The 25,971-nt window shown below is 39.6% G+C and overlaps 1 protein-coding gene and 1 long non-coding RNA gene across 3 annotated transcripts in view; one reads left to right on the top strand and one right to left on the bottom strand.

Annotated features, from left to right (window-relative positions):
* Positions 1-342: 342 nt before the first annotated feature.
* Positions 343-13,691, top strand: LOC114012494 (uncharacterized). Of its 2 annotated transcripts, none has more exons than XR_003554970.2 (4): positions 343-712; positions 1,092-1,194; positions 9,952-10,219; positions 12,600-13,691. It is a non-coding gene; the product is annotated as an uncharacterized LOC114012494 (long non-coding RNA). The 2 variants fall into 2 exon arrangements; XR_003554971.2 differs by having other exon boundaries at positions 9,952-10,016.
* Positions 13,692-15,708: 2,017 nt separating this feature from the next.
* The window catches only part of IPO5 (importin 5), a 44,962-nt gene continuing 34,699 nt past the window's right edge, over positions 15,709-25,971 (bottom strand). The window contains exons 22-26 of the mRNA XM_055801959.1: positions 25,304-25,426; positions 24,460-24,679; positions 20,838-21,066; positions 19,216-19,357; positions 15,709-16,468 (exon numbers count right to left, since the gene is read on the bottom strand). Of these exons, the coding sequence (XP_055657934.1) occupies positions 16,382-16,468; positions 19,216-19,357; positions 20,838-21,066; positions 24,460-24,679; positions 25,304-25,426 (801 nt within the window). The 3' untranslated portion in view covers positions 15,709-16,381. The remainder of the gene's footprint in view (positions 16,469-19,215; positions 19,358-20,837; positions 21,067-24,459; positions 24,680-25,303; positions 25,427-25,971) is intronic.

Below are 25,971 nucleotides of genomic sequence, written 5' to 3' on the forward strand. Positions count from 1 at the left end.
GAGCCCCCTCCAGCGTTCACAGGCGGCGGCTCGCCATGGCCGCTCGGCCCGGCTCTGCCGGCGGCGCAAGGAGCGGGGTGCCCGCCTCGGCCGTGGCGCCCGGCCGCAGGTACCCGGGCAGCCCGCCGCGGGGAGGGGGGAGGAGCAGCGACCACCGCCCTGCGCCGCTGCGGTGCCGGGGGGGGTCCGGCTACCCGCCCCCTCCTCCTCCTCCTCCTCCTCCCGGGCACCAGAAGGAGCCTGCAGCGCCCAGGTGGCCGCGGCGTCAGGGAAGGGTTAAGCCAGGCTGCAGCCCCGCGGCGGAGGGGCGGGGGGCGGCTCGCTCCCCGCCTCCGGCTGCTGCCCCGGCGCCGGGGGCCGGAGGCCCGTCCGCCCTCGCCGCCCCTCGCTGTGGGGCCGGGGGACCGGCGCCGGTGCCGTCGGGGCACGGCCCGCCCGTAGGAGGGGTGTGCCCCGGGGGAGGCAGCTGTCCCGCTCCCCTCGGCCGAGGGGCTGCGCAGCTCGGGGCGGCTCGTTCAGCAGGAACCGGGACATTGCCGCGGGGGGCTGTGCAAACCCATTAGCACCCCAGCTTTCCTGCTTCAGGAGGAGGCTTCAGGAATCGAGGGAGAACAGACCGAAGCTTGAGTGACAAAGAGGTAGCCCTCCCCGCTCACCATACTGCCAGGTGCTTGTCTGAGACGCCGGAGAAACGAAAGGACTGGGCTTATAGGTAGTGTATTCGCATTTGCGGTTACTAGTTCGTAACCTGTGTTTTCTTCCTCGTTGGACAGCCACAGATCACAGCACTGTAGAATTATTTAACAAGTAGTAGCAATCCGGGCTTCAAGGGCTGTCTCTCAAAACCGTCTCCACTACACGAGTGGAAAGGAGAGCACCGGGCAGAGCCCAGGGCTGGGGGTGTGCCTTTACAGAGACCCTGTACATTCTCTCCGAGATTGGGAGCTATAGCAAAACGGCTGTCACACCTAGGACCACATCGTTGTCTGTAAACAGCAGCTCTTATAATACTATCTGTTTGCGTAACTTAAGTGTTAGGGTGTGCATCTCTTTAAGCCTTTTCCAGTCTTTTACCCGATGTCTTTTTTCAGGAAGAAGACTGAGTGGTGCACACCCGCTCCCCTGAACGATGCAGGAGAGACACTTCAAATCTTTGAAGTTCTGTCGGTGACCCAGGAGGGAGCAGTAAACTAGGTGTGTATTTATAAAGTAACCCTTCTGAGCACCTAGCGTTTAAAGACCATTTGAGGACCCAAACTACTATCTCTAGTTTTTAATCTCTGGAGGAAAGAGAAATGATATGTCAATGGAGTTGTTTGTTTGGGTTTTTTTTTTTTTTTGTATAAGCCTTGGCCTTGGTTAACCCCCAAAAGACAACTGCTCTGTTGTCCACAGCGATGCCTCTATGCACAAACGCCTCACTACAAATACCTCAATGCGTATGCCAGCCAACCTAGTAAGAACAAGATAACTTTATTTCTTTGGTCAGCCCTGACACCTTAACCGAAGTACATACGTTACTGACTGAAAGGCTGGACATTGCCTTTAGCTGTCAATACTTGACAAGATAGCAGTTATTATTTTCCCGGACTTTTTTCACACAAAATGCATGGTCTGTCTGTAGAAAATTACGCAGAAAGATTATGTTTTCATTTTGACAATACAGACTCGAATAGAGTATTTCAGTTGGAAGGGACCTACGGCAACCATCTAGTCCCAACTGCCTGACCATCTGAACTGTGGCTAAAAGCACCGACATAATAAAAAAGCTTGCCTCTTTCCAAATACTTATTTAGTCAGCAGCTTTAACTCTTACTTAAGGTGCAGTTAGGGTAAGAGCAGCAGTGCAAGGGTCAATGGTAGCATTTAGAATTTCCTGGTGCTTGTTATGTACACTTCCAGATCACCAATGCCTCATTCACACCTAACAAAAGAGTTGTTGTAATCTACAAATGAGTGAGGTCATCTCTCCTGCCTTCCAAGTTTGAGTGACCTTGAAACATTTTTCAGTACTGAACAGAAGTAACAGGTTGCCCTGCAGCTACTTATCATTTATTACTGAGCTCCAAAAAGCAACAGCGAAAATAATATCTTGAACAGTATACTTACTGAAGCGTCAAAGATGGTAATATGTCAGTCATTTCTCCAGGAGCCAGGGACAAGCTTGCATGTGTTTATTTATTTAACCTTTTCATTCCTGTATCTTCTGAAGGTATCAAGGACAACTAGGGACTGACATGTAAGAAGACTTCTTTACCGTCTCTTGATGTTTATCTAGTCAGCTATAAAGCCATCTTTCACCTATCCATTCCCATTGATGCTCTCCACATTTCTTAAGCAGTTTTTCTCTAAAACAGATTTTTCTCTTGTAAATTACACACGGCAGCAAGTTGCACTTTTCTGATGTGATTGCTTAGAAAAGCACTCATTGCTGCTGTTAGTTTCCAGTAGTGTGTAGGGTTATGTTGCTTCCCTGTTGAGTAAGATGTGGAATTTGTTGGGACATCAAATAAACAGGAGAATTTGAGGGAAACAGTGTTTGTTTTTGAAAAGTCGCTGAAATTAGAAAAATGGTTCTAGTTAGTTCATGTTTCTGAAAGAAAACAAATAAGCTTTGTCTGCATCTGCTGACAAAGATGAGAAGAGCTGGAATTGGATTTCATGTTAAGCAAGACCAAGCTGGCATGATCATTCATTTCTGCCTTACCTGATAAGAGAGAACCCAAGGGAAAGGAAAGGAAGGAAATATGTTAAAAGGCTTCTGTTGTCTTGGGAGACTGCCTCTCTGTGCCTTCTGCCTTTTTCCTTGTTAGGAAAGGAATAGCAACAGCTAAAATGGAATGCAAGTATCTCCGGAAAGCTTTCACTTTTTACAACTCTCCTATGCTGGAATGATTTGTGGTTATTTTTCCGTTGACATTTTCTCGTATTTGTTATGAGGTTCTAGAAGGTCTGCATGTATGCAGGCAGTTATGGCAGAGTACTTGCAAATTCTATTTTCACTTGCCATGTGGTAACTTGTTTGCTCCTCTATGTAATTTGTAAAACTAAATTATTGGACTCAAAACCCAAGTATGCAGATTAAGCTCTTTGGTCTGGTTTACACTAAGGGCAGACTGGATGCTTCAGTGGTCCTTCTGGACTTAAAATCTATGCCTCTTTTGTAAACTACTTTAAAATATGTGTTGAGTTCAAATGTTTTTTCTGTGGTTTATTAAGGCAAGAAGCTGAGATGCTGCCCTAGTCTAAATCTGTATATTTCAGCTATGTCTTTTGTCTAGTAATTCTTTTTCATAAAACATTCCACAGATGTTTTCCCAGGAGCCTGAAATTTTGTTTCAAAGACCCTTTCAGCAAATACTTTTGTGCTAGATTTATCAGTGTGTTCTTATATAAATGGGGCTCAATCTTGCAAACCTATGGCATTTGATTAGTCAGTTTTAGATTCTCTCTCATATGTCTTTATGTTAACTTGTGTTAACTCATCTGTTCTTGCTAATTTCGGTGCAAGAGTATGACAGAATTATCCATCCATTTCTTTCAGGATCGTTTCACCATTATTTTTATTACATGTTTCTTAGCATACATGCTTCCCACCATTTCAGTGGCTTTTGCTTGCAATATATTTTTATTCATCTTCTCAAAATATTATTACAGTCATCAGTTGTTAAGATAATTATACAACTAACTTTTCTGATAAGAGTTACTACGAATGTCTTTCTTGCTTCCACATCAGAATGCAACATCAAACTATAGCTACAAGCAGTGGTAATTATCAGTTTTCATAATAGTGTATAATACTAGCAGTAGACCATGTCTTAAGTTTTGAAGGAAAAAACTAATAAATATTAACCAGTTAGTAAAGGAGCCCATTTCCATTCTCCTACTTCAGGATTTCCCTGTGAAAGAAACACTCAACCCTTGAAAAGAAGCCATTTAAGCACTTGGAGCAAGCTAATTAACAGATTTTGTTTACTGCCTGCTCAAGGTGTATAATATCATGAATTAAAAGAAAATCCTTTTGATGGTGTATGCAAAAGTTTCGCCAGTCCTTCACAATTTATAGAAAGAGAGCTTTTGTGTATCAAGCTGTTGGAACAAGCCCCTCTCCCTAACCTCAGTAGTAATACCATACAACATCACTTCTCTTAAGTGTTGACATATTTACCTTGTATTGTCCAACGTGTTTGCCTGTTTCAGGATTAATGCATTTGTTACGTTAGCTGCATATCTGTGCTAAGATGATCATCAGTGCAACAGTTAATGGATGAACCATCCCTGAAACTTCAGAGCTAAAATGTTCACTTGAAATTCATGAACAATTTATGCTCCTCAAAAGTTACATAGATTGCATCAGCTTATACTTGCTTCCTGCTTGTTTTTTCCCTTTTGCAAATCCAAGCATAAAAAAAGGCTCATATTATAAATGACACCGAGGATTCCAAGTATTCATTAATGGACAAAATTGTAAACTACTGCAGTGTAAATGAAAACATTAATAATAATTTATTATGATTATCTATAAAATCATCATTTAGCAAATTACAAATATCAGTACTTTCAAGAAAATAGAAGTCAAGGAAAAATACACAGGACTGTAAAAAAATAAATAATCAAACATCCTTTTGCTATTCATATTCAGGTTTCCTCTCCTACAATCCATTTTTACCTTTTTTGCCAAAAGAAGGGAAAAAGAACAGTGAATATCAGGACAAAAATATGTATTCTATGCCAGTAATTCCATCAGAAACAATGTACCTCTTCTGTCATGGTGAGGAGAGAGAAGTAATAATGAAAAGAGAAAATATTTGCAGCTATGAAAAGATTTCACATGTTGAGTAACAAATAAAAATAATACTGAAGAAATGCTGCCGCCTTCATCAAGTGCCATCGAGCCTGCCGTGCAAGATGTAGTGTGTTGGGCAGGAATGAAAGCTCATAACCTCCCCGTTGAATGTAGCTTTTAGAAAACAACCAACCAACCACGTTAATCTCTCAGTACTACTTTGGAGAAGACCAAATGTGTCGTTTGAAATAGAAATGTGCCCTTAGAATTCAGAGTTTAGGGTAGAACTCCCAGCACCAAAGTTCATTCTCTTCCAGTGCTTTTGTAATTTTGTAAAGCACAAACTGTTTATCTATTGTTAAAAATATTTTTTGTTTTTTAAAGCGATACTTTCCAAGAGGGCAGTTCAACTAAATTAATTAAATAATTTTGAGACCATTTAACACTGTGATGAAGAAGAACCAGTTAAGTACCTAGACTGATATAAGCAAATATAATTCTAAAACAGAAAAAATGCCATTTCTTCAGCCCCCCAGAATTTACACCATGAGTAAACACAGCTGAAAAGAGTCCCCTTGCAAATATTAAAATGACAAGAATATAGAACACTAAACATGGGGTTTAGCATTATCAGACTTAAACATTCCCATGAAAATAACCCTCTTGCTCTCCTCTTCCCCCCCCGCCAAAATTTTTGCTGTGACCTCCTGCAAGGGAATACATCTGGAGCATATCAGTGTGTCTGAATAAATCCTCCTGAGATAATCCCCGCTTTAAAGTGTGTGGGGGGCAAACCTTACCTAGTGTTCTGTCGCATTCAGGATCTCCCATGGGTCCTTTCTAACTTTATGCTGGATGACAGACATTTTAATTTTACAATGGCTAGTTACAACAGGTGGCTTAACTACTGTCTTCTCCATTGTCATATTCTTCTGTTTTAATTTTTAGAACATCTAAATCTGGCTGGAGGGAGCAACTGTAAGACCGGTCAAAGCAAACATCAATTCAGCATATGATTTTGCTATTTCAGAATGCAGCCTCTGAAATTAGCCCGTTTCTAAATGTCAGACCAGAAGCCAGGTCTTCTAAGGGTAGTAATTTATTTGCTTCCCATGTGATAAACATAGCAGAGCAAGGAGAAACAAGGCCATCTATTGAGGTTTAATATCATTAATGAAATTCCTTCTTCAAAAGGGATCTGTGAAACTTTCTGTTGAGAAAGTGGAAGGTATTAAATAATTTACAGAAATATATTTCACTGTAGAAAGCTTAGCAAGATGAACGTAATTTACATTTAATAAAATCAAATAATCAAATTATTAGAGATTTGAAAAGCATTTATTTTCCTGCTTATTATTTTTTATCTGCTGCAGTTACTGTTTCTCAGAAATAAAATTCCAATGAATGAAAGCAAAATAACTGCTCTAAAAAGTAGAATTTAGACTAAAAATAATATGAAGCATCATTTCTGTTTTGCTGATGAGCGAAATAATCTGCAATAGCATAGTCTACTTTCTGCTACAGTCTACTTTCAAATCAGGAAGGAAAATTCTCCTTAAAGGTCAGGTAGATTAAGCATACACTTTTTCTCCCATCAGCTCCCATCAACTTGCTGAGGATGATACGCAGAACGGCTGGTCATGTTCTGCCACATGCAAAAGCATTAGCTGGTCTATCACTGTCAAAGATCCTGTTTAACCTCTTCTGTGTCTGTAGCAATGTGGGCTCTGCCTGGGGAGTTTTAAGTGTGAGTGAGGAATGCTGCCCAGTTTCCTAGGTTCTGATGCTGACAGATGGACAGGGAACAGTTTTTGTTTACAGTCTCTTAATTTTCTGAGATGCAGGATACAGGCGAAGGTGGTATGAGTTTTTCCCATCTCCAGTTTTTTCCACCTAATATAATCATTCATAATTCATTACCACTGCTTCCAATTAGATAATTATCCCGCTCTACTTAGGAGGGAAAAAAATCCCTCATGTCTGTTGTTAGTAGTATTTTTTTCTGTTTTCTCATTTAGTGATCTGCATGTCATGCATGTCTGCATTCCCCTCAGCATTTACGGTGTTCCATAGTCTTTCAGTGTATTGTACAATTTTCCACTTTATAAGTATTTTAAATGCGAGATTCACTGTTTGCTCTGATAATGAAACACAGAAATCAATCATTTCTGGTCTATCAGTAAGCTTTAGGATACATTTGTCCTTTAAAAATATCTTAATTTTCTGTAGTGATAGTTTGCTATTTGCAATAGAATCAACGACAAAGAAAAGATAAATAATCTTATTTTTTAAATTTTAGGTTTCAAAATTAACATGAGCTTAATATATAACTGGATTGGATTCACTCTGCTGAAATAGGGCAGGCTTAACCAGAATAATTCCCAGGAAATATTTTAAAGCACCAGGAGTTTTAATAATAGTCTTTACTAAATTTAACCAGTTCTCTATTATAAGATGCCTATCATCTCATGCTTTAAGATTCCTAAATGCATTCTTTTATTTGATATTTCCAATTGCTTCACCACTGGCTATTTACTTTGCTCCCTCCACAGTCTCTCTGCAGTTGTTGACGACACTGGGTATTGCACATCTGTACTGTGCCATATCTCCCTCTGGCACTGGGGAGGAAATCTTAATCCCTGTTTCCTGCTGCAATCACTCCTCTTAAGGAGGCAGATCAGTAACAAAGGAGCTGCATTTCTCATAAAACTGCCCAAATATTAAAATGGTTTAATCTTCTACTAGGGAAAGCCAGAGAGTCTCACTGCGTGCCTTACTTTCTACTGCACTTTGATCCTTTGTCCAAGTTCCTAAAATTCAGCATTTCAGCTTTGCTACATTTGAATACATGAAAAACCCATTAGCACCTTCAAAATGGTGCTAAGAAAAAAGGGCAGAGCATTTTATTATGGTTTTATTTTATTATATATTTCTCTGTTGTCTTTTATTCAGAATCCACCTAATGCTCAACAGCATCAAGCTAAGAAAATGTTTTTCCCCTCTTGAGCCTCAGAGCAAGTGTCTACGTGAATGTTAGCACTGAGATATGTTTTATACAAAGTGATTCCTGTTCTAGTTGATCCTGTACAACCTGGGTGAAGAATTATTTGTATCTTACAAAGCCTTATGCAAACATAGTGAGGAGAGTCCGATCTGTATACATAAAACCAGGGAGGGAGGGAAGGAGTGAGGAGCGCTGTAATGAAGGATGTGTACAAATGGCCACGTGAAGCCTGATCAGAGAGCCGGGTGTCTAACAGGAGATACAGTAAGGGAGCCTGAGGGAAAGAATATAAGAAATGGGACAAATGTACAGTGATCCTTTCCCTAGCCTACTCTCCCCGCATCTGACAGCTGATGATTTATGAACTTATTGAGCAAGTAGTTTCCTCAGGAGCACCTTGCTTGTTAACCATTCACACACCTACCCCTTTAAATAACTGGTGTGATTTTTAAAATTTTTTTTTTCACTTCCAGAAACATTCATTAGAAAACAGTTTCATGCTTTAATTGCAGCGTATGAAAAAGTATTTCTTGTTGGTTTTAAACATCCTGTCTAACAGTTCATTTGGGTAGCATTTAATTTTGTGTTATGAGAAACAGTGAACTGCTCCCTCTTCACCTACTCCCCCCCTACATTACAACTGGGTAGAGATCTGTCCTACTTCCCTTGGAGTTGTCATGTTTTTCCATTCTGAAGGACTCCAACCTCTTTAGTTTCACCTCAGACAGCTGCACTGCATGCTTCTTAAACCTCTCACCTCTTTCTCAACCTTTCCAGTTCTGCTATATCCAACACTGGCATCAGGACTGCATGCAAAGTCAAGGTAGAGGAACACAGATGTTTACACAGAACAGCCTTGGCGGTGGCAACTGCAGCACATGCTGCTCAACTCTCTCCTCAGGGAGGAAGATGAAAACCAGCCTGAAGTCATTCAGCATTGCCCATCTTCCAACCGAAGCGATGATTCTCTTCCACCATAATTCCAGTAGTACCAGCAAAATTTAGGATTTTTGGGAAAATTAATTAAGATTCTTTTTTAGATGATCCGATAGAAGCTTGCTTGCATTTTGAAGTTAGGGCTGATATTTCAGCATAAGGGCAAGAGAAAATATTTAGGTGTCCAAGTCTCATAGTTTAGACACAAAGATGATTTGTTGTCAAGAAGCTGTTTGGTTTTGTTGGCTTTTTTTTTTTAAGGTTTTAGAATTTTCTTTGTCCTTTTTGTAAGGAAAATCATTGGCAGCTGTGTCAAAGAAGGAAAATAGACCTACAAAACATACCAACCAAAACCAGACCGTACTTTCGATAGGACTAAGAAGGGACTCTTAATTCCAGCAAAACAAACACTACAGACAAGATAGCTTAAAAATGAGGCAGGACAAAAATTATCTACTGCACTTACGTTAGGACCTGTAAAACATGATTAAATGTTTATATAAAAACCAGAAGTTACAGTGAGCTACTACCCAGTTCTGTTTTATGCTCAGGCAGAAAACTCAAAGAGTTAATGAGAAGTCCAATTCCTACAACTTGGAGGTTTGGACTAGGCCATTTTATATGTAGTTTGTTTGGGTTGTGGGGTTATTTTTTTGTTTGGTTGGCTTTTTTCCCCCCAAGGGTAATAAATACTATGTGGCAACATTTTAATAGCAATGAGGGCAAATGAAGACTCCATCTTCTCAGATTTCATTTTTTTTTCCAGTTCACCCTTTTTAACTTTCACTTGAAATGTATTTTCTTATCACACCTGCTGCACACACACACACATTGCTGCCACCTCCAGCAATGTCTTGAAGCTTTTACTCATTTTAAGGACAGGAATCCATACTTTTTGATGTTAATACAGAGCCTCAGGAGCTCATCCACACAGCTGCCATCCCTTTTCACTTGCTCCCAGAGACTCACAGGCAACGCTGAATGAAACTCATTTCCTCCTTATCCTATGGGTGAGAAGAGGTGGCAGGTCCCAAAGACGGAGCTTGGCTTCATAGTGGCAAGGAGAAAGTTGCTATGGTTGTCTCCTTCTACAGTGAGGTGTTTATTTATGGGCATGTACTTTATTCAGACTTTTTAATGATGGGAGAAACAGGGGTAGGGAGAAGACCTGGTTAAACCTGTATTGATGTAACACTCCCCCTTTCTCTTTGTTTTCTTTCTCTAGGGTTGCAAGAGGCACTTCTCGAGACAAACTACCTGCTCTGTGCACACATTTCTAGCAAACAGAAGGTACAGTTTAACACTGCCTATAAAATGGTCCTACTAAGAAACACCCTCTCAAAAATTAGGGACTGTAGAGCAGCAAACTTCCCTAGTACAAGTGTGTGGCCTGCTAATATTCAATTGTATCATCTCCACCTACTGGCCAGAAGAAACTAGCTGGCGCGCAGAACTGGTGAAATGCAACCACTGCATCCACATGCTTCTTCATGGTAACTATCGACAAAAATTAGCAGTTTTGGGGGGTTTGGTATATTTTTGGGTTTGTTTGTTTTTTTCCCAGGAATACCAACTCTTAAACAGATGAAACTCCACAGTAAAAATGTCTCTTGGCATTTCATTCTCAGATACTTTAAAAAGGTGTTGTTGCACGATTTTACTTCAAGTAATTCAGGCAAGGTTAGTTTCCCTGATTAAGATCTTGTGTTATTGTCATTTTTCACCGGCCTGAATCCAAAACATGAATTTTATTCCAAGCTTTTTTGGTTGGAAGATTAGCATTAGTTTTTTAAGATGTTACATGAACTGAATATTAAACCTTTTAATTAATTTACATCAAATCCTATCACTGCAAGATAGGACCATGTAGTTATTAAAGAACAACATTTTTTTAACAGCACATATTACATGAAAAGCTATACTTCAGATATATTTAAAATATAACTTTCTGTTCTACTTAGGAAAAAAGTGGTCACACATTTAATGCAGAAATAGTAAGCTGAAGAAAAGTTGAAGAAATACCCCTTTTCCTCCTTCCCCACCCTCAAAAGACATTGGCCATTACAACAGTAGCAAGCAGTTGCAATGGTGTTAGCAACATGTAAGGATCTTCCAGTTAAACTTGTAATTCTTGTCAGTCACTGCTAAACTGGGAACACTTCACTATTTACCCCTGGACAACGGTCCCCCGGGGAGCATCTGCCAACATACATCCTTCCCACTTGTCTGGAAGAAAATTCCAAAATTCTATTCCAGCAACCAGTACGGCTCATCTGGTGCCTCAGGAGAGCTTTGAACTCCCTTTGCTGGCAGCAACACACAACACTGCCTCCTCAAAAAAACCCAAGCCAAACCAAAACACACACACACCCCCAACTAACCCTTAAGGCATTCACTACTTACTGTTAGATTTTCAGTAGCTATTGCTAAATAAGTGAAACTCCAAATACTTGTGTGCATCTAGTGTAATATTAGCTTTATTCTTAAACCAAGAGTGGTACCAATATTAAACTCAAAAGACGTTTTGATTTCATGGTTTAGCACCTGCAAAAATTTTCTGCATCTGAAGCCAGGTCATGGGCAGCCTCTGGAGCCAGAAAGCAAAATCATAACAATCAAAACTCACTCAAATGTACTAGGTCCCTACCTCACCTTCTTGGAAACATACAGAGAAAATTACATCACTGCTCTGAACCAGAATGACAGGAAAAAAATCTCACAGAGGCTGTAGAAACAAGTCTCCCCAGAACAGAAATTGCCATTCCTTGTCTCCACCTTCTCTTGGAGATCACCATCCCAGGCTGCCACTCCCAGGCTGATTTTCTAAATAGACTCAGAATAGCTGAAAGGCTATGTGGTTTCTTCTCCATCAGGTAATAAGAAAGATCAGAGTCAATTCCGTGAGCAAAACCTGTGAACTTGTAACAAATGTAAAGACCAAATATTTAGGCCCCACGGGCTGTGAATGAACAAGACACTGCCTTTGAAAAGCAAATACTCTGGTACAGAAAAGTGTAATAAAACTCGAGAGACAAACCCAGATTTCTACTGGAATAGTGATACTGTTACTGAGCTTAGCGTTTTGTATTCAAAGATACGAAAGATGCAGCTTTTTCACGTCCCAAACGGGTCTCCATTCCTCACATCTCTTGTATCAGAAAGCAGGCTGTAGAAAACTTTTCCTGAACTAAGATCAAAGTAAATTTATCTAGGGCTATAGCAGTAGGTAATGTCTCCTGAATGAGGCTCCTGTGAAAGAGGAAAATTAATTCGGTAGTGGCAAAGAGGCGCAAACTTGTTATTGTACCTTTTAATAGTATGTCAGTCTGAGGCTAACCCAAACTAGAAAGCAATCTAACTAACTTGACAACAAAAAGAGACGTTGATGGAGGTACCTTACACCCTCCAGAAACAGGAGCCTTTTCCAAATCACACCTTTGAACAGGGATTAAATAGCAGGTAATTTACCTGTCAATGTGAAACACCTCAAAAGTTGGTGAAATCTCCTCAAAAGCTGACATGAGAAGGCAGCAGGGGGGCTGTCTGACTTACAGAAAGGATTTTTTTTTTTTTAATTTGTTGATTCTTGCAGTAGGAAAATAACAGATTGCAGGAAATCAAAGTGTTTCTGAATAGCTGTGTTGTACAACTACTGAGGTTATTCAATGAGCCGCTGAACTGCCAACGATAAAGAGCATTCCAAGAACCACCCGAGATAGTAACAATTTCTCACCTATCGGCACCAACTCAGGTGGTCGTCTCCTTTGATCTCAAACCCTTCCCTATGACAAAATGTATCATCGTCTAGACATGCCTGTTTTCCTTCACTGAACAGGGTGGCAGACAATTACTTACGCACAAACTTTGTTACAGATACCCAGGATCAGGTGAGATGAATTCCATGACTTTTATCCAATACTGAGCCCATACCTCTCAAGTCTCAACAGATGGCAAGCTGTCCTGAGAGATGTTCTTTCTTGAAGAAATACAAACGCCTTCATGATAACAAAAAAAGGGGGAAGGACCTCTACTAGACGGAAGCTTGGATCCTGTTTGCTGCTTCTCAGAAGACAATAAATGCATTTCTTAGAATGGAAGAGACCATCAGGCTCCATACAATCAAGTACAATTGGCTAAGCTACCAAAATAAGAGCGTATTGAACGATTAAATACCAAAGGCTAAGGCTGCTCCTCAAAGATGCACTATAAAGTATTTTGAAAAAGTATGTGGGGTGGCAAATACTTGACTTTTGTATTATTTTTAATACCACCCTCACTGTGTTTGAAAGACTCAGTGTATATGTGCAAACCTATAGATACCATGAAAGCAAAAATAAAGCTCTAGTTCAAGAGCCCAAGGCAGCCGCATACCCAGTACATACATGTGTACACAGAGTCATCAGGAAATTCACCTTCCTTAATTATTTCACCAAAAATTCCAGCTGTGCAACACATCTTACCCTCATGCAGGTACTCCATACATGAGACTGAGAGACGTAGCTGTGTAGAGAACAACAGACAACATTTGGCTTAACAGCAGCCGCTCTGTGCTGAGGAATACCAGCCCTTACACTTGGTATTGCTTTGGAGCTTCCGCAGAGAAAAAGCAGTGACAGAATGCCACAGCAGCACACAAATCCTGTGAAGTCTACAAATCATTTTCTTACACAGATTTTGCACAGGATTCTCAGGGAGATTGTCCTGGTTCTGGCTGGGATAGAGATCTTGTAGAGAAAGGCAGACAAAGGAGACCAGACATTTTATCTCCATCGATAGCTTTCATGAAGAACCTAGAGCTGCAAAGAGCAGTAGTTTCACCTTCAGAATGGTAAGAACAGGTAAAGGTTTTTAGATGGGGACTGACCGAAGCTTCAGGACATGAGCTACTTTGGAAAGCAGTGCTCACGAATGCTAATTACTGTTACATGCTTAAATAAGTAATAAAACAGTAATACTGGAACACCGTGTTCAAAAGCACAGGGAGTTTTCTGCTTGGGTTTTGTTACTGAGTACAGCTTTGAATACTTTTGCTCGGACATCTAGGGGTGGATTCAGTACCTCTTGGTTCTACCAAAACAGAGCACTGCTCTTGTTTGCAGTGCTCTTTACGCTACATTAGGTACAACTCTTACCAATGCCAACAGCTGAGCATTTTGATAAAGGATGACTGGAGTTATACTCAGTAAAAATGGTTGCAATGAAACTATGGCTCTTCCCATACCACAGTTGAGATTCCTTCAACTCCTTCCCAATGATAACTTTTTTTTTTTTTTTTTTTTTTTTTTTTTTGATGGCTGCAGATAAAGCTACTGTTCTACCATACTTTGTTTGGGCAACAGTACTTCTGTGGAAGATCAGGAATGGTTGAGTGCTTAAAAATTCTGTACTGCATCAATTCAGGAACCCCAAAATGCAGAGAGCTTTTAAAAAGGTAGAAAGGGAGTGTAGAGTTTTTAAAGCTTAAGTGAGTTCAGAAAATGCTCCAGCAGCTTTTGGATCAACCCTGACGCGTTCAGTGGGGACAGGCAAGACGAGACCTCTGGGTATTCCCTGGTACCAACGTACCTGGCAGGCTGGCACAGCTACTCACTCTGCGCCTTCTTCTTTGATAAAATGATTGTTAATAAGGTAGAAGCAACTGCACAAAGTTGCTCTCTGCAAGCTCTGGCACACGGAGCAACCCCATCTCCCAGTTCTTGTTCTCATTTACTTGGACTGAAAGGAAGGAAAGACGGCTAAAGCTGGTCCATTAGGATAGCAATTCAAACGCTGTGCTCTTAGATTAGAAAGCCAGCTGATGTACTTTCAGGGAAATACCAGATGTGCTACTATTTTCTGCACATAGTGCTAGAACAAAGAAGGGAAAAGAAAAAAATTCTAAGCCTGAAGCTTTGAGAAGAAAGCTGCAGGGAAAAACTTCAATGTTTTAGACTGAGTGGAAATTCAAATAAAGAATGCTTAAAAAACCAGCAACAAGAAAGATGATGGATTGGACACAGCCCCACTTTAGTGGTCGGGACCAGTGTTTAAGACAACTGACCTGACTTAACTAGTTCTCTCACAGTACTGGTACCTAATCCTTAACAGTCCATTTTCCAGATGCTTGAATGCTTCGATTTCTATAAATACAAGGTTAACAACATTTAATGAAGTGGAAACTGGACCAGTAGATACTTTGCTATGCTGTTTCAGGTGCCTCTAAACAAACTACAGGGTCAATCCATGTGGTTAAGGCAGTTTATTTCACAAAGATTTGGATATAATGGTTCTGGGCTGGTTTTGGTACATGTCATTCTGTATTGGGCTTTTTTTGAAACAGTTTGAAAGGCAAATCTAAGTTTATTCTTTAGTAGGAAAAGAATTTATTACGTGTAAAAAGTTCTAACTTTTCTTGTTACAAAGAAAGAAAACTTACACCCCCTCCTTGAAAAGACTGACATTTTAAGAGACTATCGAGATTGACTTAAGAACACTAAAACAAGTTTTTAAAGATCGATGCGTACACGGACATCTTCAGAGTAACACACTGCAAAAACGTCACTCGCCTTCGCTAGAAATGCGAGACTATGTTTGCTGCTGTGTTAGCTGGTAAATGATGTATTGCTCTTGCAGCACCAAAAGGACCTGAAAAGTTTTTTGGTACTTTCAGGTCAGGCTATCAATTACATGATTGTTTTAAACAAAACACAGACTCTGTAACAGTATCTGCCAGATCACGTTGCACACTTGCAGCCGGAACGACACTACATTTTCATCTGAACATGAAAAACATTTTTAAGTCAAGATATGTAAATTTACTGTCATAAAAGGAACACCATTAAGTTTCCATTCTACACGGGTGAAAAATTTGTTAAAAAGAAACAAAAATGCATAAAATCTGTAATAGGCAACAATTTACAAAGTTTTAAATATATAATCATGACTTGTATAGTTTGTTACTTGCATCTTTTCACAAGAGGAAATAAAAAGAACCACACATCACTGAACTTCTACACAAGCTTCTTGTGTTTCAATGTCATTTATTGAGGAGTGAATGAGATACTGTCAGACATGCCAAAGAGACTTCACATTCAAGGGCTGGAAGCTGAACAGCTTTCCTCATTGAGTCACTGTACAAGTTGTTTTTGGGAATCTGAAAGTGCGATCAATGAGGTCTTCATGCTCGATGTTTGTCTTCAGTTTTTCATCTTTTGATCTACTAACTTGTTGGGCAGAAGGACACTTTCTACCCTACAAAGACTCACACTCCAATTAATACAATTAACACTAGATGTAGAGAAACGTTTATCTGTTATAACGTATATACATCTACTGCTGAAGGTCTTAAAGCTGTTTCTTAATTCATTATGTCTAATGAGAAAATTCAACTTGTTTCCCTTTCACCATCGTATGGATGGCTTATACCATTAAAAAAATACTCTTCAGTGCTATTGTAGGGTTTACAGGAAACTTCTTCCGTGTTGTGGGATAGAAACCGATTTAAACACCGTTCTGAAAGAATGCTTCTTCCTGCTGCCACTGCCTGTAGGTTGCAGAAGAATGGCCTACACGCACTACAGTTCTGGTTTTACTCAAAAAAGAAACAAAAGAAACCTAAACAATAGGGTAAACGTTTATTTGGAGTTAGTTTTCTTGCAGATGATAATTAAGGCCCTTCAAGCAGAGTTCAGGAGCTCCTGTATGGCTGCCTGTTGATCTGCATTGAGCTGTGATATGCATTCTGTCCACAGTCCTCCAGATGTCTAGAAAACAAACGAGAAGTTGTCTTTATGCAGGCTGACAAGCTTCTAAGGCACATGCTAAACTTTCTTATGTTTACAAAGCTCAACATTCACTGGGCTTAGTGCTGCAACATACATGCCGGCAAGAACAGACTGAAATCTTCAGTTATACACATTCCTACAGAGGTTCAGCAGGAGATGCTCTAAAATGCTCAGCAGAGGCACACTCTGGTTCAACAGCAGCAGAGTAATTGATTTGAAACTCCTGGAAACTTCCTACAACTAAGTGGGTCAAATGACAATTGACACTCTTAACTGTAGCCTAAACCATTTGTTCTGTTTTGCACTGCTGTTACAAGATCAACGTTCAGGCAGAACTGAACCATGCCCAAATGTGAGAGTATCTTTTGGGCACTGGTGCACCAGCACCGCATTCAGAGGAAGGGAGTGCTGCAATTACAGCGTGACATGCCACATACACTGTGTGTGTATGTGCAAAACTCTATGCCAGCACACGGCATTACTCCTTAGTGAAAGGAATGGTAAATTATTTCCTGGAGAGAAGACAACATACATAGCATCTAGCCAGGTAAGTGCAAACCCACGCTCGCCTGCCCCTCAGTATACCTCATCTGTGTTACCAAAGCCCTCAGCTGACACACTGGCTTTTAAAGTCACCGTCAGTAGGGACTGGTTCTAAACAGTACCAGAAAATGCTGAAAATTAAAAAAGGTTGGGAAAAGTATTTATTCACTTGTCAATAGAAGCTGGAAGCAACTGGGATCCTGCTTTCTTCAGAAGGACAAGGACAGAAAAAAATTGCAGGTGACTGGCTCTAGGTCTTTAGATTGGCTTTTGCAACAGCACTATACTTGAAGTAAATAAAAAAAAATTGTTTTATCTTTGGTGTATTTTATGTTCAGCTCTGTTATGAAGCCCTTTTCTCACACACGTTAAAAAAAAATCAAAGTAAAATAGATTCATGGAATTTGTAAGAATTTTCAAATAAAGTCCTTGAGTTTGGGCTTGTGTTTTTAGTTTTAAATAATATGAGGAATTACAGATTCTCAATGTATAATGGAATACTGCAGAATTAAATGTTCTCTTCCAGCATTTCTGACACACATTTAAGTTGACACTCTACACTGAAATATTTCTGGCCTGACAATGCCTAATCATGAGGAGAAAAGTTTATGTTTAATTCTAACTAACTATGACCATAATGTTGCTCATGTCAGATGCTGGCAGTGGAACAGCTTACTGAGGTCATAAAAAAAAAAAAAAAAAAAAAAAAGGTCTTTTGCCTAGAATCTGGGAAGCAGCAGCAGGCAGACTGTAAGCAACTATACAGCCTTTAAAGTTCCTACCATGCTATAAAACATTTACTAAAGTCAAAGTACTATGTGTGAAGAGAGACAGGATTCATTACAGTATGCTAAAATTGTGGTTTTTAAAAAAAACACATGACCTTTAAGATTTTTCCCCCCACAGTCTGAAGGTAAATCATTTAACAATGCAGAAGTCTCGTTTCCATATTAAAGTTCCTACCATTCCTGGCCAAAACAAGACTTTGCTATACACGACTAATACATGTATGTGCCATTGTATTTAAAAAATAAAATTCAACTAACCTTGAGCATTTAAGGTAAAGTGAGCAAATGCATTAGCATACCGTAATGTAAAATTCCGTACCCAGACTTTAAGTACTAACAGCAAAGATTCACACCCGTTAGCCTGAATCTAGAGCAGCCACTTGTACCCTTTCACTTTGAAACTTTGCTTGATTTCATTCTTTTTGTTCCTTTACTTGTTTTAACAAATCATATTCTACCACACGTAACGGATCTCACAGGCTGATACACTCATCCAAGTGAATCCTTTCCAAAATCAAGTATTCCTAAAATTCTTGAACCTGAGTTTTGCCAAAGCACGCCGGGTAGAACGAACAGTAACTGAACAGCTGCTGCTCCAAATCCTCTACACGCTTTTATAAGCTATGTGCTTGCCAGGCACACTACTCTCTACCATTAGGTGCTGCAACTGTCAAGTATGACAGATGTACCCGATAACATCTGCCCCCGGACCAGCCCTGCTGTATGACCACTATCACTTCAAACACTGTAGAGAGATGCAGCTTAAATACTTGGACATACCCATCACCCATCACCGTAAGACTCATTATGGCATAAAGGAAGTGAACCTCGAGGCAGTTCCCCAAAGGTAGGGAAAACATTGAACAGCCGCCGGTATTTGCACTGGATTAAAGAGGGCAGTAGTAAAATTACTTGTGGTTTGCACTTAGTGTCTAGCAAAGATCCCAAGCCTCTGCTATATTAGTAAGTCACCACAGAGTGCTGGGGACCCTTACAGGAACCACATGGTGGATCAAATCCTGCAGTACAGTTCACTGATACAGAGATAGGCAGACACCTCTAGATTTTAATTTCTGGCTCAGAAAAAACCCCAAACCACAAACACCTAATACTGGCTAGTATGTTAACTGTCTAGCTGCATATTATCTTAAAAACTTTTTTTTTTTTTAACTGGTAAGTTTCTGAAGTTTACCAAAAGAGACAGACTTCATTCAAGTGCAAATGTTACCAAGTTCTATCATTAACGGTTCAAGGAACATCCAAGGATCTCCAAGATCACTGGTTGAAGCGTTATTCTCTAAGGAGACAAGGCTTTCAGAATCGGTTTAATAGTTTGGTTGCTTCTCAAAGTAGATTCTAAATACTCCCTTCGTACCTAAGCAAGTGTTTATTTACCTGCACTTGGCGAACAACATTAGCCAACCGCTTGGTACATGGATCTTCATGTTTAATAGCTTCATGAATTTCACCATCCGCAATTATACCAAATATTCTGGGAAGGTTAGAGTTGTTGGGACCAAGGACAACTGGGTTGTTGCTGTTACAATCAAAACATATATTACAACGATTAATGTCTAACTAAAAAAAATATTCACGTCAGTCCTTTACATGCAAGCTGAGTGATTTTGAAATATCTTATTCTAAAGCTGCTTATTTACATCGAAGTTTCACTCAGCTGACTAAGTATGCAATAGCTTTGTTGCCTGCTGACAGAATGTTCCCTCTCCTGTTAATATTTAACCAGCTGATTCTTTAATCAGCCCACACTTTATCAGGAAGAAGTTCTGAACTTTACAGAACAGTTGAGGTCCATGCAGATGGAACTGTAAATACTGTGACAAAAATACTCTGCCTAAAAGCGCTTATTCCTCTCAGTGCTGCAAGGGGGAGGAGGTTGTGTCAGGAGCACCACCAGTGACTTCTATGCCAGCACTGACACAGCAAGTAAACAGTTCTGCTGCCTCTGTCCCAGCCAAGCGTTGGAGTAGCGAAGTACTGGCAAGCCGGGATCTCAGTGGAAAACACAACCTACTTCCAGCCCGCCACCTACCACTGCTGGAACGCAGAGGCTGCGCACGCAGGACTGACAGAGCTCCAGAGAAGTACGTAGCAAGGCTGAACCGCCTGCACACAGCTCGGTACAACAGCGTGCTAGCACTGGGATTCCTGACTCCTGTACAGGTGTGTAAATACATACAAGGCACATTATTATGGTGCCCCTGCACAACTGTACTATTATCAGTCTAGGGACATACGTTGCCACCTTCCATTTTGAGACCTTGCCTTACTAAAGCACCCAGAGATACATGGGATTCACATAGTAAAAGGACTGTATAAAATCCAAGCTATTTCCCTTCTATTTTTCTAAGATATAATGCAGTGTCAGCCAGAACATGGCCACTACATAATGTTTCAGAAGCTGACATTCTTCCACTAAATTCTGAAGCGCAACTTGTGCCCACACTAGAACAATTATCTTCTGTTGGACCAAGACACTTTCAATAATAGCTGAAATCATCACTGCAAACTTACTAAGGGAGACAGCACCGTACCATGAATTTATGTGTATGACTTCTCACTTCATTTTGCTGATACTCAAGCTTTTGGAAAGCAAAAAGGTGCAAAGCTACTTTAAAAGGTTATGAAAAGAAGGCTGCAAGGGCATGTGTGCTGCTCTTCAGTAAAAAGCCCTGATCAGTTATTAGTGCTGATATGTAAGCAGAGTATCAAAAATTTTCCTGAAATTTTCTGTAAAGTTCCCAGCTGATCATTTCCCATCATGTACATTCAAAGGAGTCAGGAATTTTTCCAAGCCATACAGACATTAGTCAGGATGAGAACATTGACTGTTTATAAAAACAGCAATAATGTCGTGAAAGGCTCGGTTCTGACATTCCAAATTATCTTCTCTAAAGCATACACAGATGAACACCTGGCAGTTTCTCGGTTTTTGGAAAATGCAAGGAAAGAAGCTGTGAACAGGCTTACTTTCTGCATGAATCTCAAGACTGCCTTACCTCTCAATTAAGTCACACAGATAATTAAAAGTATGGACAGCTTCTTCTTTATCTTCATGAAGTGGAAGCCATGATAACCAGTGCGGCAGGACTTCTTCAACATTTACACAGTCAGGCTTGAACTTCATTATCTTTCCTACCGCTGAAATGCAATTCTCCGTTGCATTGACATTTTCTTTGGTTTTGGCATCTGGTGACTGAATGACCCTCACCAGCAATGGAAGCGCCTCTAATTGTTAAACAACACAAGAAAAAAGGTTTAATGCACAATTTTAAGTTATATTATATTAAAAATTCTACAAAAGACTACTGCAGGTATTAAAAATGGGATTTTTTTTTTTTTTTTGTGGCCCAGCCACCAAAATCCAGTCATCGCAATGTCCCACTATTAGATGCCTCCCTGCTCAATAATCCTATGAAAAACAAACAGATAGATATAGCTATGCAAGGAAACACAAGAAAACAGTTACTGGAAAAGTCTGGATCTGCTTTATAAATTCAGAAGAAAGAAAAAAATATCTTTGTGTCTCTCAATTGGAGTTATGCAATCTACAGCATACAAGACAGGGTAATTTATAGTAAAAACATAGATAACAAGCATTATCTTTTTAATCTAACAGGTTCTATAAACAGAAGATGATGAAAAGCACCAATACAGTGACATTCACATTAATTTGGACTGTTGTGCATGTCTACAGTGTATGCCTGCTGTACATCTATTGCTTCTGTGCACATATATATAAAAATACATATGTACATACACACCTCCCACCACTACAAGATACACTAGGGAAAGCTCATAGGAGTAACCCCTGGTGAATCCACCTGGCACAGTTTAGATCATAAAAATCAAACATCAAGGAAAAAATCTTGCTAGGTTAATAGCAATTATATTTTATTTTTAGTAGTCATGGAGGTAACCACATGCACAATTCAACATTAACATTTCTATCTTGTTTTTAGTTACTAGTGTCTACGCAGACTTCAGAGCACTCTACAGGCATGCAGGAACAATTGTCTTTGTGTTCTTCTGCTAAAAATATAATGCTAAAGCTGTGAAATTCTGTATCAGCACAGAAAACAGGTTGTGGAATTGTGCAGAAAGCACACTCCAAAATAACTCCTCAGGAAAAGCGAGATCTCACACTACTTCATTTTGATGAGTAAGTAGCAGCTTTGCAGTTAAGGAATACACAATGACACTCGCTGTATTAACTTCACTGAATCAGGTTTCTGAAAAATTCAGCTGCTATGGAAAAATATGATTAACCTTCAGCTAGACAAGGATACTTTGATGGGGCTAATAAACATTACAGCACTGCAGAAACGCTGGTCATCAGGCACACTAGCTTGTGTATTGAACGCAGGGTAACAACGCTGGACTCTTCTCAAAGCCGAATTCGATATAAGACTACAGTGTCCAATAAAACTGAGTCTGCCTTTTACACCTCAGTTTTTCATGACTGCTGAAGTTAAATCTCATGTGTTACCTCATACTCCTTAATACTAATGGATGACTGTAGGTGTGTGTGTCCTTGCAACTGGAAGAGCCGTAGGAAGGTGTCAAAATGAATCAGCATAGCATCCTCCCTACAGCTTAGCTTAGACAAGTTTCCTTCTTGCCTAGAAAACAGATCTATTCTCACACATATTGTGGTAGATAATCCCTAAAAACTCCTTTTGACTATAAAAGACCATATTCTGTAATATCTGTGGTTTTTTTCCAAGGACTAACTGCTCTGACGTCTTGTACCACCAAAAGTTTTGAGGCCAACGATACGGTTTAGGAAGAAACACATGCAGTTAATTGATAATATTCACAGAAAATAGCCGATATTCTTCCAACATAAGAAACAGAAGCAACATTGACAGTCACATAACTTGTAACCCCATTTAGAAAGTTACTGATCTGCTGTAGTTGTTCCTTCAGTCTTATTTCTTTGCTCTTTACTCATTCTATTTTTAATTCTTTTTGTTTCATCATAACGTAGCTCTTGTGCCATTTACAAGTTCTCCCTGTAGTCCTGTATTTTTTTCAACTGCCAAAAACGCTCATAATACATCTGCTTTTTCTGAACAGCCTCGAGTTCTTTACATACTGCTACAAACTAGCAATAGAACAATATGCCAGTGCTATATATTAATCAGTAAAGAAATTGAATTATAAATAAAAGCTCACAAACATGATGTTTTCAGAGAAGATAGTAAAACCTATGGGGTAGAAAGCTTCTCATGCCACGGATTTACTTTGCTTCTAATCACAGCACACCTTCATCTATTAAAATGAATCATAAAGTTCTTTCATGTACATACAAAATAATTTAAAATACTTTTGAGGTGCCTGCTAATAAGCTATATGCCGTAAAGTAAAAAGGTTCTTTGATATAAACATCCAAGTAAAGGAAAAGCCAAGTGTCTGAGTTTAATCAAGGCTTATTTGTCCAAATACATAGAAAAGGATCAAAGTTGTTGCAAAGTTCAAGTGGGCCAAGGTAAAATCTAATGAATGAAAAATAAGATGAGACTTCAACAGATACTAAGAACCCCCAAAACTCCAAAATTAGAACTGCCTTGACCTCAGCCTCTACTTTATTCTTGGGACAAGACACAAAAACCTTACGGAAAAGTTCACAAAAAACCCCACCACTTCTTAGGAATTATTTTTCTAGACAATTAAAAAAATTAAGGCTCTTAGTGTTTCATTGCAGTGTCTCCCCTCTCTGCTTTTCTCTTTTTTTTTTTTAGGACACCTGATCTTGATTGTCACTGTTACATTTACAGTAACAGTGAAAATTACATCTATTGATGCAGGCAAAACTGGTGTTAAAGCCCTAACTTACCACAATTGCATGGTTCTTATTTTCTTACATAATTTAATTCAGTTTTCATTCAAGATACATGTGAAATACATATTTGAAACAGCTCATTAAATAATTTCTTTAAAAAGGAAAAACCTCTGCTAAGGGTTGCTATTTAGTGTGCAGAATTAACTTTGCTGGTTGGCAAGATGACAATTTTGTCTGCAGACAATAATTTCTTTAAATTCAAGACTAATTTTAAGTTTTAAAGAAACTCAAGACATTCAGAAAGAAAAGTGTTTCTGATAGGCATTATCATACTAATTTCATTTCTTAGTTATAGAAATTAGGCTCCTTTTTATATAATGGGAAAGCAAAAAGCCATATTAACTCTATTCTAGGCTACTTCTTAATACAGGTCACTTGTATAACTCTTCCAGACATCCGAAGGGTTTTGCATTCATGTGTAACCACATCAGTCCTAATAAAGAACAACTATGAGACAGGTGTGCACCAGAAAGCTATTTTTTATGAAATGAACATTTGCATGTCAGACCGTATTTTTTAAAAAATGTGTACATTAAGTTCACTAAGCAGTAAGTGTTGCAACAAACTCTACTAAGCAGAACATCATTACAAGCCCAAGGAATTCAGGTACTTTACTAATCATCACCACTCTGCCACACAGGTTATACTGGCAACCTATGTCGCTGCCAAAGGAGAGAGACCTCATTAACCAGAAGACAAGCAGGTTTTAATTATTTCCCGCCCCCTCTCCCCCAGAATCTCACATTCAAATAGTTTTATCAGACACAAGTGCGTACCTGTGCAAAAAGGACGATAGCTGTCCCCACCGAACTGTGCCATAACTCCAACACCGTAGGCAGCTGCTTGCCTAACCTCCGGGCTGTTGTCACATATTGACTGTAGCATTGGCCTCAGGAAGTATTCAGCATACTTGAACGAGGAGGGGCTGCAGTGCTCTACAATATCATCAAAAATGCACAGCCCCCACTGCCTGTCTGGCCATGGCCTATGTGGACACTGCATCGAAAACAAGTAACATTTAAGCCACCTTAAAACTGGTAATGTTTGTACAGTCCACAATTATATCAACAGAACAGTAACAGTAACAACGGTCTAGTATTTTTATTAAAATCTTTCTGGATTAAATTTAATCCTACAAACACATAATTTTCTGTAGTGATACTTGCAGCAATACCATAAGCAATACCAAATCCAGGTGAATACCTGAATTAATTAAAAGGACAATGATTTTAGGCTAAAGCCTTTACACACACCATTACTTATACATTATTATCTCAGTTTTCCGCTATTCCGCAACACTTTTTTGGCCCTCTTCTTGAAATCCATTTTAGAGAGTATCAGTCACTCTCAGGTAAGTTAAATTTCTCAAAATAGTTGTGTGTCAATCATCCTGGGTCTTGCAACACAGAAATAAGTAGTAGCACAGCAGCGCAGCTCTTCAAAAGGCACAGGGTACCAACTTCGTACTTCATGCAGAATAAACCTTTAACTGACTCTATTTTGTAAAATAATAATTGCTACATTCTATCTACCAAGCTCTCTAAGATTCCAGACAGAAGGCCTATTAACACATCAGGAAAAAGTAATCAAAGTCAAATTAAAAGAAAGCAAGGTACTTACAATTAGGTTGACAATTAGCGGAAGTAGCCTTTCAAACCACGGCAGTACCTTCTCCTTATAACTGCTGAATATTGAGTGCAAAATGTCCGATACTTTAGTCAAAATATAAACGTCACTGTCATCCTGGTAGGAGAAGGATACAACCCACATTAAGACTAAGGATCTTTAAAATAGTGGAAGTCACACGAAACACTAAGGTCTCTAAACTAATGGAATACAGTTGTTTAATGATTTGGTTTTGTAAAACCAATCTTTTTAAGTCCACTGTTTTTCAGCTCTTGTTCTAATCACAGAATGACAATCAGAAAATGGTTTGGGTTGGAAAGGACTTTGAAAGATCATTTAGTCCAACCCCGCCTGCGATGGGCAGGGACACCTTTCGCTAGACCAGCAACTAGGTTGCTCAAAGCCCCATCCAACCTGACCTTGAGCACTTCCACAGCTTCTCTTGGCAACCTGTTCCAGTGCCTCACCGTGAAAAAATTCTCCCTTATGTTCAATCTAAACCCACCCTCTTCTAGTTTAAAACTTGCCCCTTGCCCTGTCATTACAGGCCCTGGTAAAAGGTCTCTCTCCATCTTTCACAGGAGCCCTCTTTATATGTGGAAAGACTGCAATGAGGTCCCCCTGGAGCCTTCCCTTCTCCAGGCCAAACAATGGCAACTCTC

Source organism: Falco peregrinus, chromosome 4, assembly GCF_023634155.1.
Source record: "Falco peregrinus isolate bFalPer1 chromosome 4, bFalPer1.pri, whole genome shotgun sequence".
In the NCBI taxonomy this organism is placed as follows: domain Eukaryota; kingdom Metazoa; phylum Chordata; class Aves; order Falconiformes; family Falconidae; genus Falco; species Falco peregrinus.